Genomic DNA, 16,148 nt, shown 5'->3' with positions numbered 1-16,148 from the left:
TTAAAAAAATAATAATAACGCAATCATAATTGTCATAATTGAGTGAAAGGAGGGGGGGGACATTCAAAATATACCTGCAATGATGTTTTCCTTGCAAGTTTTAAAGCTTTTAGGCGTCATTTGAAATTATGAAAAAAATACAAAAAAAACATTATGAAAAACATTATTTTTTAATCCCAGTTCACATTTTCATTCTCCCTTCTGTTGCCAAGAGCATGAATCGCCAAATCAAACCCACTTGAGAGGCTAAATCGATGCGCTGTTCAGTGTGTATGAGAGTTTAAAAAACTAAAATATGTTCTTCAAACGACCTGCTTCTGTGGCGCAGAGGGTAAAAAAATCTTTCCCAGACAACTTCTTCCAGCTGTTCCGTTGTTGTTGTTTTTTCTCCTTATTATTTTATTTTCTGTTATTACTTTTTGTTTTTTTTTCTTTTGGCTTTAAGAGCGCACTCTCAACAATTCTAATCTCCCGGCCTCAGTCACAAAACACAACCAGATTGCCAATAGCAAAAACGTTGGCTATGGTCGATATTATCATTTCATTCTTTTGCCATCTAACGTTTTAAATTTCAAGAATGAAAATAACTCAGTCAGATTAAATTTTCTCTGTAAAAGTTTAAATTCGCCAAGTACCGGTATCATCTATCCCATTACAAAACTGAAGTGTCCCTCAGGTGTATAAATGTCTTTACGTTACCAAAATAAAAAGAAAAAAAAGTTCTCTTTGACGATGTTTTCATCACCGTATCAATGAGATGACGTCATTTTAAGTATTATAATTATCTCTTTCGGACTTTCTTCATTCTTTGAAGCTAAACATGACCTTTCTTTAGTATTTTTTTATACTTTATTAATTAAAAAACAATCCGTGAATAGATTGAGCATGCGCACAACAATAATAATAATTAGCAGTTATTCTTACGACGGCGTAAGCAACCTCAAATGTGGGAGACACCCGCAAGGGGCTTATGGATTACAACTTACACGTCGGGTGGCTTCCAATTCAACATTTTAACTCAAATTTGGAATTATTTTCAATTTAGAACGTCATTTAAGATGGGAAAACCGTAGATTGCCCTTGGGATGCAATCTTACTATGACTCGGGCGGGTATCGAATCCGGAACCTCCCGATCGCTAAGCCTCATTGCTTCCAATGCTACCGCCTTTATCCTCTTGACCACAGCACTGGTATACTTCATCTCACACTAATAGTATTATCTTACTGCGCCCTTATAGCCTTGTACTCGCATTGGTACCCATATTAAAGGGGGGGGGGGAGGGGTACTATGAATGTACTTGTACTCATATTATTATACCCGGACTACACAAGTCTGTTTTTTATCCTAATCTTCTAATCCTTGTCTTTTCAAAAGGTGATGAAGGACTTCCCTGACTTTCTACAAGCCGATATATCTCTGCATCTTAATCGTAATTTATTGAGAAGTTCTCCTGCCTTTCAGGGTGTTAATCAAGGTTGCCTACGTGCGCTTTCCATAAGACTACAGGTAAGATTAAAAAACGATATAAAAATTCAAAAAGTAAATAAAGAAATAATAATAGTGAGAAAAGAAAAAAACTAATAAAAAATTAAACGGATATTTTCGTAGTTGCAGTTTATTTATTTATTTACAGATTGATTTATTTTTGGTCAAGTGGCTGGAAATATGAGTACCAAAATTACCAAAACTATCAAAATTATCAAATTTATCAAAATTATCAACATTATCAAAATAATTAAAAATTATCAAAATTATCGAAATAAGGTCCAAAACACAGTTTTGTAAAGCGTGGAGTTACATATTTTGTTTAATTTATTAATGGAAGTGAAAGACAAGTTTGATATATTTTTCCGTTTCTTTTCAGACTACTCACACAGCTCCAGGGGATATACTCATTCATAAAGGAGATAATCTTAACATTATGTATTTCATATCGCGGGGATCTCTAGAAATTCTCCAAGGAAACATCGTTCTTGCAATATTAGGTACGTAAAAATGACGTAAAAACGATTTTATTTGAAAAATTCCTCCTTATTTGCGAAATTTTCCTTCCTAAGTGTAGGGGTGCTTGGTGCGACAAGTGAAGGGACGTTCCCTTGAATATTACGTAATGTATCACGAGGGCATCACGTGAAGTCTGTTTAAACCCCCACCCCCCCCCCCCCCAGCACACACACTGAAATGGAATATATCAAATTGAGGGGATTTGGGTTCCTCGAGGCGTAATCAGTTACCTTATATCACAAAACTCAAACCAGAACGGCCGGTTTTATTAGATAAACGTTTTGGACTATTGCAAGCGGACATAAATATATTCATTATATAATATTTAAAGGACATTTACTCCCTTTTAGCGGTTAATAAAGCATAACTTTGAATCAGGAAGGTGGGTCGAGAGGTATCCAAGTAGGCTTATATTGCCATACGGCTCCTTAAGATTGTTTAAATCTTACAAACCTAACACTCTGCAACTGTTAATTATACTAAATAATTCATTTATTCCACAAAATGTCAAGAGTTGAATAAAAAATGGAAGGTTTGTACAAACTGCTAAAACGTATACACTAAAAAATCTTGAGACTAAGCCATGGAGTGTTTTATAATTTCTGATTAGCTTTTTTAAGTTTTATATTTCTTTCTTTTTTATTACAATTCTCGTCTCAATCGGAGTCTGTTATAGCTTCTATATATGAGCCGTTGTTATGTATGCCCCGATGCTCTCCGCATACAGTCAGCCGTGCAGCATTAATTACGCTCAAGTTTGCTGAAGGGAAGAGAAATGAACTAACTTCACCATTAATTACTACATGAAAGTACACCCGGGTCATGAAAAATAAGTTAATTGAAAGATCTGCTCGAATTAGTCGCTAAAGGCAAAATGTTACTCTTCTGGTCGGTATATCTACATATATATCTCTCTTTAATTCCCCTCTTCTATTTTTCTTTTTCTTTTCTATATCCCGGATTGGTTGTAGAGTTTTACATGGGGTTTGCATTTATACAACCGATATATATATATATATATATATATATATATATATATATATATATATATAGGCCTATATATAGGCCTATATATAGGCCTATATATATATATATATATTTATATATATATATATATATATATATATATATATATATATATATATATATATATATATATATATATATAGTATCGTCCTCTAGAGGCTAAGAATGTTCGGCTTTGCAGAACCTAACGTTTGTTCCCCTCCAGCGGAAGAACTAATGAAGAGACGTCTATGACGTCATCGGTACGCTGGCTAGAGTCGAACAGCTTAAAATCCGGTCAGACGTGCAAGGAAAAGCGGTCTTGTGCTTGTGGCGCTGATACATAGAACATGCTAATAACTCAATAACATGAATTGAAGAGACGGACACGAAAAATACGAGTAAACAGAGAAAGAGAGAGAGAGAGAGTTAGATAGATAGGTGGAGATAGAGGGAAGATAAAGAAGAAGAAAATAAAAAGAATAAATGAACACGAAGCAGTGTAAATTTTGTTAAATTAAATTAGACAGAATTGAAACTTTCAACCAATCAATACAAGAGTTTGAACTGAAGGTATTGAAGAAAAAAATAGGTCGTATTTTTCATCTTTATTTTGAAAATTTCAAGTTACGGTTTATTTTTCAAAACTGTGCTTCGGTTTCCTAAGATTCCATACCCCCTCTCTCCATTATGTTCTTCTTGGGGTGGGGTGGGGAAGGGGAGGGGCTTCATTCAAGATATAATGATATAGATATTTCAACTTTATGTTCCAATGTCACGTACAAGATCTTTCGGTGACCGTAGCTCGTCGTCGTCGTCGTCGTCGTCGTCGTCGTCATCATCATCATCATTTTCATTATTATTATTATTATTATTATTATTATTATTATTATTATTATTATTATTATTATTATTATTATTATTATTATTATTATTATTATTATTATTATTATTATTATTATTATTATTATTATTATTATTATTATTATTATTATTATTACATAGAACGGGCTATAACAATAACCAGTTATCAGGTCAATTTTAGTCCATATTTCCTTCTATCAATTCTTATCAATTTCGCTATTATTGAATATTGTATTTCTTTATCTCCAACGAACGCAATAATACATTTCATTTAAACAGATGACAAATATGCACAGGGCATATAAACACCCAAAAAAGCTATATATTAACCGAACCACACAGAATGTTTCTGCAGGGCTTAGAAACGTAGGCATATATAAAGAGGCCCATCAAGGTTACAAACCCGTCTGTCGTTCTAAAATGACCTTGATGTATGTCTCTTAGCAAAAGCTGACATTTTACTGAACATTCGTAACCCGCTTAAACGACCATGCTAATATACATTACTAAAATAGCTAAATTTATCTTACTTTGTTTTTAATGAGCAAAACTGAAGTCTCAGGGCCTCCTTAAATGTAAAAGAGATTTATCATATATATAAGACATTGAAATGGGACGGTTCTTGAATTTATGGAACTGTTTTCCGTATTTGTTAAGAGGTAGGCTATTACGGTGACAATGCTATGTAAAAGAAGATAAAAAAAACTCCACACTGTTTGTTAGAAAATCCTCTCTCAACATTTGGTCCCTTACTCAAGATATGATTGATTGAAAGGAATCTACTTTGGCTGGCTTCAACCTGGGATTTGTCTGTGATATCATATATAGCGGCGAATGTTCTTCAATAGCTTTGCTTTACATTATAATCTTCTTCTTGTAATATCCTTGCAATTTACTATATGAATACAATTATGTTTGTAATAGCATGGAAATAAAAATTACCGACTTTGCGATCAACGATCCGCGTTGTATAGTCATTGCCGACATTGCAATCCGAGGACTCCCTCGCAATTGTGAAAGGTCCGTACAAGTGTGATTCCATAGTTTTCCCTTTCAGGAATGCAAATATAAAGAATCGTTCATTTATTTCTGTTCCGTCCTTGCTTAGAAGTATAACAGGAAACTTCTTTACTTCGCGTGCGTGCGTGAGCAAAAAAAGATACGTATTTCACTAAAAAATCATTCGAAACTATCAGCTTTGTTGTTATTTCATGATGAGAGTTACCTTTCGAGTACGAACACTATTGTTAGTATTCCTTTGTATTCCAAAACAATTAAAACGTCTAAAGATTGGGTCTCATATAGAGAAATGAAGAGACAGAGTAGGCCAAGGTGCAGGGGGGGGGGGGGAGGGGGTTGGGGAAGGGGACTATATATATCAACGGGCGCCATATTGGTTTTTAGTCTTAATAAACTCACGGTGCTGTCATGAGCTTATGGCGATGGCGTAGGGCGTATGGCGTAAGGCGTGGGGCATATGGCATAGGGCATAAGGCGTATGACGTATGGCGTATGATCGTATATATATATATATATATATATATATATATATATATATATATATATATATATATATATATATATATATATATATATATATATATTTGTTTGTTTGCTTCATTAAACAGGTAAGAACGACGTCGTTGGAGAGAACTTTTGCCAAAAAGATAACGTTGGGAGGTCAAAAGGAACAGTACGGGCGTTGACTTATTGTGATCTCTTGACTTTATCACGGGCTGATTTAGAAGACTTGTGCCAGCTGTACCCAGAATTTAAAGAACACTTTGCGGAAAAGGTCGAAGTTACAATCGAGATGAGAGATGTGAGTTGAAATTCAGTTCGCTTTTAGTTGTCTTTACGCCCACCCTCCACCCCACTCCCCCCTCATTCACAAATCCCCAACCATAACCCTCTAAAAGTACGGAACTAAGACAAATAGCTATTCCTGATCCATTTAAAATGTGCCATATACGTTATATTCCAAGACGAATCGAATCTTTTGTTTTTTTTTAAATAATTTTCTTACAACAATTTTAGTGATAATTAAAGTGGTGTTCGGTGCATTACATCTCTTCTAAGAACACCGAGAGACATATATTTCAAAACATAAATATATATTAATTCGTCTGATTTGACCACCCTTAAATTATTTGAAGAAATATCTGAGGATCAGAACTATCATGGAAGTGCATTCGTAAACGATGTAGCCATTTTAAGCTGTGAAGGCAATACTAACAGGTGACACTACATCGGAGCTGGGGTGAGGGAGGGGTCCACCCCCAATAATTCCACACCAATGACAACATAAACTTCATGCCCCTCCCCAAATCATTTTCACAGCAATAGTTTTCACGCAACAGGTGGCAATTATTTCAGCACCAGTGACCATTGGTCAGACAATTGCAAGCCCCCATCACGCCCTCGTCCATGCTATCACACTTCAAATTTGTATCGAGGTTCCCTGAAGCCTGATGCGCGTAGCCAAGGGGGGGGGGGGGGGGGCGAATGGGCAGCCGCCCCCCCTTGAGCATATTTTTATTTTATTTTTAATGTTTTTATGATATCGCTAGTAATTTTAAAAGAGAAGGCCTGGGAAGTGCCATTTCCAGCGATCTGGGAGGCATTTTTAGCCAAAATTTTCTTGTACGCTTCGCGCCAATCATGGTGGCCCTACGCTTAGATAGTTTGCAATGCCGTATCTACGGCTCTGATAGGTTACCTACATTTTCGCCCCTCCCTTGACAAATTCCTGGCTACGCGCCTGGCCTGTTGTACGTAAAAGCATTTCGTATCACATCAAATGAAGGCTTTAAAAACAAGAACGCGTTTCTCTAATTTATTCAAAGCTTGAAGATTCTGATTCTGAGCAACAACCAATGATACCAGATGCACGTGACCCGGAAGCAGCTAAACCGGCCGATGGCGCCTCGTTACCAAGGAAACGACGCGTCGGAGCTGACCTGCACACGAGGGTGACCCTCACACCAGTGCCTAGTAAAGAGAACGTCCAGCGGTCAGGGGATGACGCATCGTATAAAGGGAACAGACAATCAGCGATGCTACTTATGCAAATGCAAATTGAACGGGGTCACATGGCCCAAGGTTAGAGTTTAGACTTGATCAAGTCGTTTTATATTTTCTTCTCCATTTCATGCAGAATTTTCTTTTGCTTTTAACTTTCAATTTAATCCTAGTTGAATTAGTCATAAATTATTAATAACTATATAATTCCTAGTTAAACGAGACTTTGCGGTAGGGGGAAGAATCTACTCACATTTAGTTTGCTTTGTCTTTTTGTTGTTGTTGCAGAAAATGTACAAACTGTTCCAGTGAGTATGGAGGACATATCTACAATAGCTGAAGAAACTAACAATAACGAAGATACGATCGGGGAGACAGCTTTACATGTCGAAAGTGAGAGCGCCATCAATAATCTTCAAAGTAAAACAGGGACAAAACACGTCAATTTCCGGTTATCAGCCGACACCACGCTTTCGTCTCCAAACCTCACAGTAGGAATAAAAAACGGTGTCTTGTCAAATTCCATCCAACCATTCTGGGGCCGAGAGGTTCTGAACAATAATAACCAGGGAACAACTAGTGAACGAGACGATCTAAATACGTCCTCTATCGAGCACTCGATCGGAACACTTTTAAAACCGGCGGTAATAGTCAACGACGTCGATGGCGACGATTCACCGATACAACGACGTATTGACGGTCTTTACGATCAATTGACGACGATCGAATCAAGGTTCGAAGAACAACGGGCTGCCATTATTCAGTTTATTGTGACGTCACATCAGGCAAAACAAGCGCATGCTCAGTATATGCAAGTGGAATCTCCCGAGCCAGTAAGGCGGGAGAACAGAGCGCCACCGCCGTCGCCGCAAGCTTCTCAAAGCCTGCTGCATAACGGGGATCAGACCACGTCAGAACTATCAGGGGGCGGCGCCAATCAAATGGAAATGAATGTGATGGCGCCAAGCAGCCCCAAAGCGAAATCCTTCCCTAATATTGCGTCCGACGCGAAAGATGACCACGTGCCTTCTTATTATCAAATGCAGTTGCAGAATACCCATGGAATGGATAAGTACCAAAAAACCTCGCTTCCGAGACCGGGCAGGCGGAAAGGTCAAAGTTCTTCAGCGGGTCACGTGTCCACTGCCAACTGGAACGTGAGAAGTCCAGGCAGAGTGGTCTCGGCGAAGCAAATACCGCCGCTAATTGTCGCCAAAGATTCAGATCCAATATGGCACGAGCGAGACGATAACGGCGACGGATCTTATCACTATTCCTCCACAGACTGTTAGAAAAGCCAAAGTAATTATGCAAGCCCCGCCCATTTCTTTCAAAACATCAAAAGATTTTTGTATATGTTCGCAATTTGCGGTTCTGATAAATAAATCAAAAACAGAGTAGATTAAATTCTCATGAAAATGTGTGTTTGTTGAAATAAACCAAATGAATACATAATGATATTATATTAATAATAATAATAATATTTATTATAATACTAATTTTTTTTTTCTGTAAATAATATTTTTGGCCATGCCATAAATTTTAGCAACCAGTTTTGATGTGTCTATTATTTCGTATTTTAACCATTTCCTTTTTAATTTTGGTACCTTGTTTGTTTTCATTTATTTAATTATTATTATTTTCATTATTAATTAGGGTAGAATTTACATTTGATTTATATTCATATGTTTTAATTGTCTAATGTGTAACATTGCTTTATAAAGAAAAACCAAGCATGCTTACAAACGAAAAAACTAGTTGAACGTTTCATCAAATGTACCTTGTTAAACAGTTTTTATACTAAGGGGCTGCATTTATACGATTTTTGACAAAAGTTCTTTGGATAAAGGAACTATAACACAACAGCCCATTGTTAAGTAAATGACACCGTCATGTGATCAGAAATGTCCAATCAAATACGAAATCGATGCCTTTGATTTTTTAATTTGAATGAAAAGAGGACACAAACCCGAATATCATACTTGTCTTATATGACAGAAATATTTGCGAAGAACAACTCCCTCCAAAACCAAATAAAGAAAAAAGACTTGCTCGGTTTGGGAGATCTTGCAACCCTGTGACGTCATATTGTCACTAGGATCCGAAACTTTTTCTCTCGGTTTTTCTTCGCATATTTGCAAACTATGTTTAACTATGTTTAACTACATTTAACTACGTTTTAACTATGTTTAACTATGTTAAACTACGTTTAACTACGTTTAACTACGTTAAACTACGTTTAACTATGTGGAAACTAAACCCAGTGTCATCATTGGGTCATACTCCAAGGGGTTTTCGCTATTCAAGAGTCAGCAATTTGCAACAAGAAAAACTCCCTCCGAGTTACAGAACATAAACATTGTAATAACGAAAAACAAAGTTGAAGCATGTGTGGTGCGATGACGCCATTGCCTTTGCACAAGTCGTCAGCCTGATGTGTGTAAAAACCATTAAATCTGTAATAAATTTCCCAAATGGACTAAAAACAATTCTCATTACAGTTATCTGTATAACATAAGATTAATAAAGGTGGTCGGGGTTTGTTTCTACTTTAACGTGTTAACGGTTAATTTGTTAAGATCATTCTAGTAAACTCTTACGAACTCTATGGCCATGTATTTTTCATTCTTCTCAAACAGGGACACTTCCCGTCTGAAAATGGAAGGCAAAAATCTATACTTTTCGCGTGGTTAAAACAGTTGTATTCCTCGAAGATAACAAATCGCGGTTATTGTCATACCGTCCGTTATCGTTATAACGTATGGTGGTTAATATTTTCCGAGAAGTACCTTTACTGAAAAAGAATCCGTTAGCATTTTATTCCTCACTTATTACCATCATACAAAGAGACGTTTTCAAACATAAACCAAGAAATACCAACACCTTAGGTCGAGTCACCATTTTAAAACTGAGTACTTCTGTTTAGTTTTCTTTCAAAACTTGACTAGAATATTCTTTGATATCAGTGTTTTTGTTTATGAAATGCCTAGGTAATACGAACCGGTTGTTGTTTTCTCCCATTAAAAGGGTTTTTGTTAATTTTTCGGACTTTGGCCCAAAATTAATAGAATTTCTCTAATAACTCCTTATTAACTTTAAGTATTATGCACTCACGATATTTTGATCAGTTGGCGTCTTCTTACACGTTGAGAAAAGAGCTTCCAGATGTCTATAAAAAATACGGAAGAAAAATATTATGCATCTTCTCTTTGTTTAAGAGGGAGTGACCGAGGAGGGAGGGGCGGTGATGGCGGGGGGGGGGGGAGAAGGACGTGTTCTTCCATGTGGAGTTAGAAATTAGCGACATTTGAAGACAATGTCTAAAAGAACTTTACGAGAGAGAAAGTAATCAATTGAAAATTGTCTTAAACATTGAACTCGCACCAAAATGGTTTGACCAACCTCGAAAACAATTCTCAATCGATTCTCATCTGATGAAACAAAATTTCGAATTATAGATCAGTTTTTGCTTTGCTTCCGCTGATATATTTTGATTATGTGGCTTCTCAGGATAAGCTTATATTGAAAATATTCAGGTAATTGATATATAGATATTCATGTTTGCTGTATGAATATTCATAGGTGCCAGTTATAGTCACCTTACACTAATAACAAAGTGTCGTCTCACATACACACAAATATATATATATATATATATATATATATATATACTCTGAATTTGTTATTCATATGATATATATATATATATATATATATATATATATATATATATATATCATATATATATATATATATATATATATATATATATAAATTTGTTTTTCACATAGATCCATAACAAAGGCGTAATCGTACATTGTCGTTACTCGGGTATTGTCCGTCGCACAAAGGGAAAACAGAGTACCATTGTCTTGTGTAAGTTCTTATCGATTTCGAATTTTACTAATGATGATTTTCGTTTAAAAAAACCGACTGTTATGATGAAACTTACTTTGGGGAGATATTTTATTACCTTATTTCATTATTAATGTGAAGAGCAATAATATACAAAAATTATTTCGAATTTATTCAACAGTGAAATGAATTTCGTAATTAAAAAAAATAAATTTATGTTTAAATTTAGGTTATTATCTGATAATTTTATTTGAAATCCAGTATTAATCGATTCCATAATACGAAGAGTGATAAATAACAATATTATTGTATTTTATGTTAGCTTTGATTTTGCCTATTTTTCAATTGTTTTTTTTTTTTCTTCAAATTTTGATGTGGATTATTTTAGGTTATTATATGATAATAATTTTTATTTAAAATCCAGTATTCATCAATTCGATGATACAAAAAGTGATTAATAACAATATTATTGTATTTTATGTTAGCTTTGGTTGTGCCTATTCTTCGTTTTTATTTTTATTTATTTCATTTTGAAGTAGTTTATTTTTTATTTGTGTGATTTTTCCATAAATTCCATAAAACGCCGCTGTTGATTAATCAAGCTAAATCAATATCAGTCTGGTCTGTTCATTCTCAACACAGGCGATTCATTTCCACTATTCCAAATTTGAATATTCTCAAATCAATATTTCTTTTAATTATTCGCAAGGTATAAAGGAACAGATGGAAATTGATAATATCTATCCTATCATTGCAGAGATATTAAGCCCAAAATAACAACTTATCAATCCACTACGCTTTTCCTTTTTTCCTTTTTCTTTAGGTATGCACAGTAAGAAACTGTAATTTTATCACGAATCATTTCTCCTGAATTATTTTCTCAAATTATAAAGCTTTTGTTATTACAATGCATAATAACACACAGACACATAGACGCACACACACAGACACATATACTGAAGGCATTTTACATCTCTTGAAAGACATAGACTTTCGGTGACCCTCGGCTACCCTAGTATGCCATGGGTGACCCTACCCTCCCCTTCCCCCACCCCGAAAAGTTTTTTACTCAGGAACATGAATTTTTACCATAGCAACCGTTGTAATGCCAACAATAGCTTCAAAAGTCCAACTAACTGCAATATTCCGTGTCCACCCTATATAAGATAAAATGAGATAGCACAACTTTCCTATATGGTAACATCATCGTTGTGAATACGTCTTATCGTATTGTATCTTCGAAATTGAGTCAGTGCTTTCTGATTTTTGTTTTGTTTTTAAGAGACGTCCAGGGCTTGTATCGACAGAATTTGATCGATCCAAATTTTACCCAAACCTATTCTTGGCAACGCTGTGGAAAGAAATGAAAAAAAAAGTCCCGGAAATTGGAATGGAGCTAGTAATAAGAGCAAAAATGTACTTTTCCTTTCCTTTTTCTTCATTTGTTTTTTAGGTAAATCGGTCAAACTTTTTAGGTCTACAGCAGAGAAAAAAAAGCAATGATGAATTTCTAACTTTTCACTGAAAATTACGTCTTGATCACGTGACATGTTATTGTCACGGTCTACTTATCGTAATGTTTCTTGCCTGACGCGTAATTTTTTTTCCCAGGACGAACGTGGGTTTCAGGTTTTTCTGGAATTTACAAATTCCTTTGAAATCAGGGGTAGGGTTTAGAGAAAATGAAGGATTGTCGTTCATAATCTGGGGTCAAAACTAGGAAAAAAGATTCACAACATGTTTTTTTGAAAAAGCGTCACATGTTTGGAATCCAGGGATTTGATTGGCCGATGCCCACGTTCGTCCTGGGAAAAAAAAATACGCTTACCGTACAACACGTCAGAAATGTTACCTTAATTAGAAGAGGGTGCTCGTAATATATTAGTTATTAAATACATAAATACGAACACTGATTTGTAAACCGTGCTTGGTGCATCTATATATATAGAGATTATCATTCTGACGTTGATTTTATGACAAGATAATATGTATTTATTTCAAACTGTTGGTTTTCCAAGGGTGCATATGAAACTTCGTTCAAGTTTCATTGTTGAATTTGAGTTCCAGCCTGCCTGGGGGTCGGGTGGGGGTTGGGGGTATGTTCTCATCTCCTCCCCCTTTTATACTAAAGTGCAACCTGGATCCAATTAAACTTTGCAGCCTACATGTTTTTCAGGAGGAGGGGAGGAGGGGGAGGAGAGGGGAGGGGAGGTGAAGGGGAGAGGTTTCGTTTCACTACCTTCAGCCACTCCTCCCGCCAAAAATTTTTTTATTTTTTAAATCCTTGATTTTTTTTTTACAAGAGTGTCTATAGGCGATCGCCTTAATTTTGAATGACTAAATTGAATAATTAGTGAACTCCCTCAGTAATTAGAAGACGGATTTACATCCCTCAGTTTATATCAATGAAAAACAACAGCATAAATGAAGTGCAAACTATAATGTGAGTTAACATCATATAGCACACTTTATTACAGTATTATAAGCCTAGTAGATATCAGACAATATCAGGCGTTTATGTACCGATTACTATATAGGCTATACATACTAAATTATGTATATAAGATTACCGGGAGAAAGTTCTTATTGAATCGTATAAGGGTGATTAGGCCCCTACACAAGCAACTGATTTATAAATCTTTTGAGGGCATTTTCGAAGTAATGGTTGGTTTTGAGATCAATCATTTTTTTAACCTACTTTTATTTTTCTCTTCTTTTCTGTTTATTTCTGTTTGTTTTGCATTCCATGGGATTTATGCCACTTTTCACGTAGGATATGAAAAAAAGAAACCGTTTTTTGTCGAATTTGATGACAATAAAGATTTTTTTCAGAAAACCAAACACGAGAATGACTTCCTCTGCTTTTGATTTGACTATTAATTAAAATTATGTATGATTTTATTTATGTATTATTTTAATGATTTATTTTTGATTTATGTGCAATTCCTATTGGACTGCAGCATATGTTGTGAAGGTGTTATGACGTCGCTTCCTTTCTCTAACACAGTCGGTGCGTTTGATTGTTAGTCTCGGATCGTTACTCGAGTCGAGTGGATGTTAGCACTTGCGTGGTGACTAGCTCACTCGAACGGAAATGCGCAGTGATTCGTCATACTTGCGTGTATGCGCCTGCGCACCAAGTTGTTCACTTAAAATGTATGTTGTTTATTCATTTACTCTCCTTCATCATGTACTGCTATACCAGCCAAATGAAATATACACCACATTTGCCACATTTGTTCTGTTTGTTAACCAGACAGCAAGTTCATGATATGAGATGCTATTCTCTTTTTCTGTGCATGTGGTGTAGATAGCATCATGTGGTCGACCCCGAGAGCTGCTATGTTTTTGATAACGTTGAGATTTGGTCGAACGCTTCTCGGACTGACTCGAGCGTATCGAGCTTGCCAGTCGAAAAAACCTATTATGAACACAATATAGGTGTTGTAATGTCTTCTCCCTCAACTTGCGACACTTATATGTCCAAGACAGGTTTAAAGCAATAATACCCGTCCGTACCTAGAAGAGAATTAGATACGGCATGTACATTCAGTACCAATGAAGAATTGATTCCTGCCCCCTTCATTCTGCCCTCATTCCCCACCCCCCCCCCCCCACACACACCACAACCGGTGCTGTGGCCGAGTGGATAAAGGCGGTGGCATTTCAAGCAATGAGGCTTAACAATCGGGAGGTTCGGGGTTCGATTCCCGGCCGGGTCATAGTAAGGTGGGTTTTTCATCCAAGAGCAATCTACGGTTTTCCCATCTGAAATGACTTTCTAAATTTAAAAGATTCCAAATTTGAGTTAAAATGTTGAATTGGAAGCCACCCGACGTGTAAGTTGTAATTCTTCCACATTTGTGGTCGCTTTAAGCGTCGTAATCTATGTGCGACTATGGATGACCAATGTGTTTGGTTGGTTTAATTGTAGAGCTCATCGCTTGATAACCAATTGTTATTGGTCCATCTAACGTTGAAAATATTACGAAGTAGTCTCCTTTGAAAAGTGTCAATTTTGCGATCAAGATCCTTCGTTGTGCCCCACAGTTCGCAATTGTATCAAAAAAATCTTTAATAAAGTCTAAAAAATCATAAGCTTAATGTTCCGGCTTATGTTTTTGCTTTTGAAAATACTTGACAGTGTGTTGACAGCACAGTTGGTTATACCAATTCTTCGGTGAATATCTTCTTCGGTCCCCAGCAAGCTTCCAACATATTTACACTTCTTCCAACTTTCATTTCCTTTTCTTGTGATTGAAAATTTCTCAGTTTTTGTGCAATTGATTTTCAGATTCCTTCCGGTCAGTTTCTCAGAAACTCGTTTTTCGATATCTTGCAGTATATGCTGACCAGTTGATGCCCAAGAGATATCATCAGCGTATTGTAAGTCTACTGTATGTATGTATGTATGTATTTTAGATCCTCCTGCAAGCAGGAACTCGCGAAGAAGCCTAATTGGCTTATCAAAGCCGCAAGCTGACCGAAGTCAGTCTCTCACATTCATATTTCACTGTGAAAAAAAAGTTGGTGGTTGTGCTGTAATCATGATCAGCTAACTGAGATGGCAGGATAACTGCATCGATATCATTATCATCTTATTTCAAAGAGTTGTCTAGAGTTATAAAAAGTTATAGTTATAGTTATATGTTGTGGTGAACCAATGTTAGTTTTAAAAGGAAGTCCGAGTTTGCCCTCTAGTTTGACGGTGTAGGAGACGTTATCGATTAGCAGTGATATCAGGTGAAGTTCGTCGTTGTCAAGAACCTGTTCTAGGTCATTTAGTAAGGATCCTCTTTGAATTGTGTCGAACGCCTTGCTCATATCTAGCATCAATAGATTTATAGTGTAACCTACGAATGTTATAGCTTTTTCTGCTAGCACTTTAAAAGCGAAGACAAGTTCAGCTGTGCAACGTCTTGAAGTGTAGGCAGTCTGGGTAATGGGGAGGATATGCTCATCAATTAACGGACGAATCCTCCTGGCCACACAAACCGCAAGAATTTTCCTTAGTGTTGATAATAAAACGACTTACTTTCCCCTCAAACACTAAATTTCAGTATGCTTACTTGTGTTCTAAAAGTCAGCGCGTTGGGACGCAGATCGGGTTCATGGCGCGCGTTCTGTTTGCGGTCTGAAGCGAAGAGCAGCCCTTATTACTCCCGGGTAACACCGATTCAATATAAACGCGTCTTCTGTTTCTAGTGACTCTGTCCTAGCCTCATTACTCCGGCCGCCATTGTCTTTAGGCTTGGCCGGCATGTGTGCCGAGTTCCCAACTATTTTCGGGAAGTTTTTAACAGTTTCTATTTCATTGTTTGACGAAGTTTTCTTTTGCATGGAGTTTCCTTCAATTTAGACGACATGTGTCATGTCCAGAATGATAAACTCACTGAG

General features: G+C 36.2%; 1 protein-coding gene and 1 long non-coding RNA gene across 5 annotated transcripts in view; both read left to right on the top strand.

The window, feature by feature from the left end:
• The window catches only part of LOC139976914 (potassium voltage-gated channel unc-103-like), a 180,024-nt gene extending 169,452 nt beyond the window's left edge, over positions 1-10,572 (top strand). For all 4 annotated transcript variants that reach the window (XM_071985801.1, XM_071985802.1, XM_071985800.1 and 1 more), the window contains 5 exons: positions 1,377-1,508; positions 1,867-1,987; positions 5,504-5,697; positions 6,722-6,977; positions 7,185-10,572. In XM_071985801.1, the coding sequence (XP_071841902.1) occupies positions 1,377-1,508; positions 1,867-1,987; positions 5,504-5,697; positions 6,722-6,977; positions 7,185-8,188 (1,707 nt within the window). In that variant the 3' untranslated portion in view covers positions 8,189-10,572. The remainder of the gene's footprint in view (positions 1-1,376; positions 1,509-1,866; positions 1,988-5,503; positions 5,698-6,721; positions 6,978-7,184) is intronic.
• LOC139976918 (uncharacterized) overlaps positions 1-16,148 on the top strand; it is a 472,282-nt gene that overhangs the window by 348,218 nt on the left and 107,916 nt on the right. The gene's annotated exons all lie outside the window — the stretch shown is intronic.

This window comes from Apostichopus japonicus, chromosome 12 (genome assembly GCF_037975245.1).
Source record: "Apostichopus japonicus isolate 1M-3 chromosome 12, ASM3797524v1, whole genome shotgun sequence".
Classification (NCBI taxonomy): domain Eukaryota; kingdom Metazoa; phylum Echinodermata; class Holothuroidea; order Aspidochirotida; family Stichopodidae; genus Apostichopus; species Apostichopus japonicus.
Note: the sequence above shows the minus strand (reverse complement) of the source record. Positions and strands in the feature narration are given on the sequence as shown.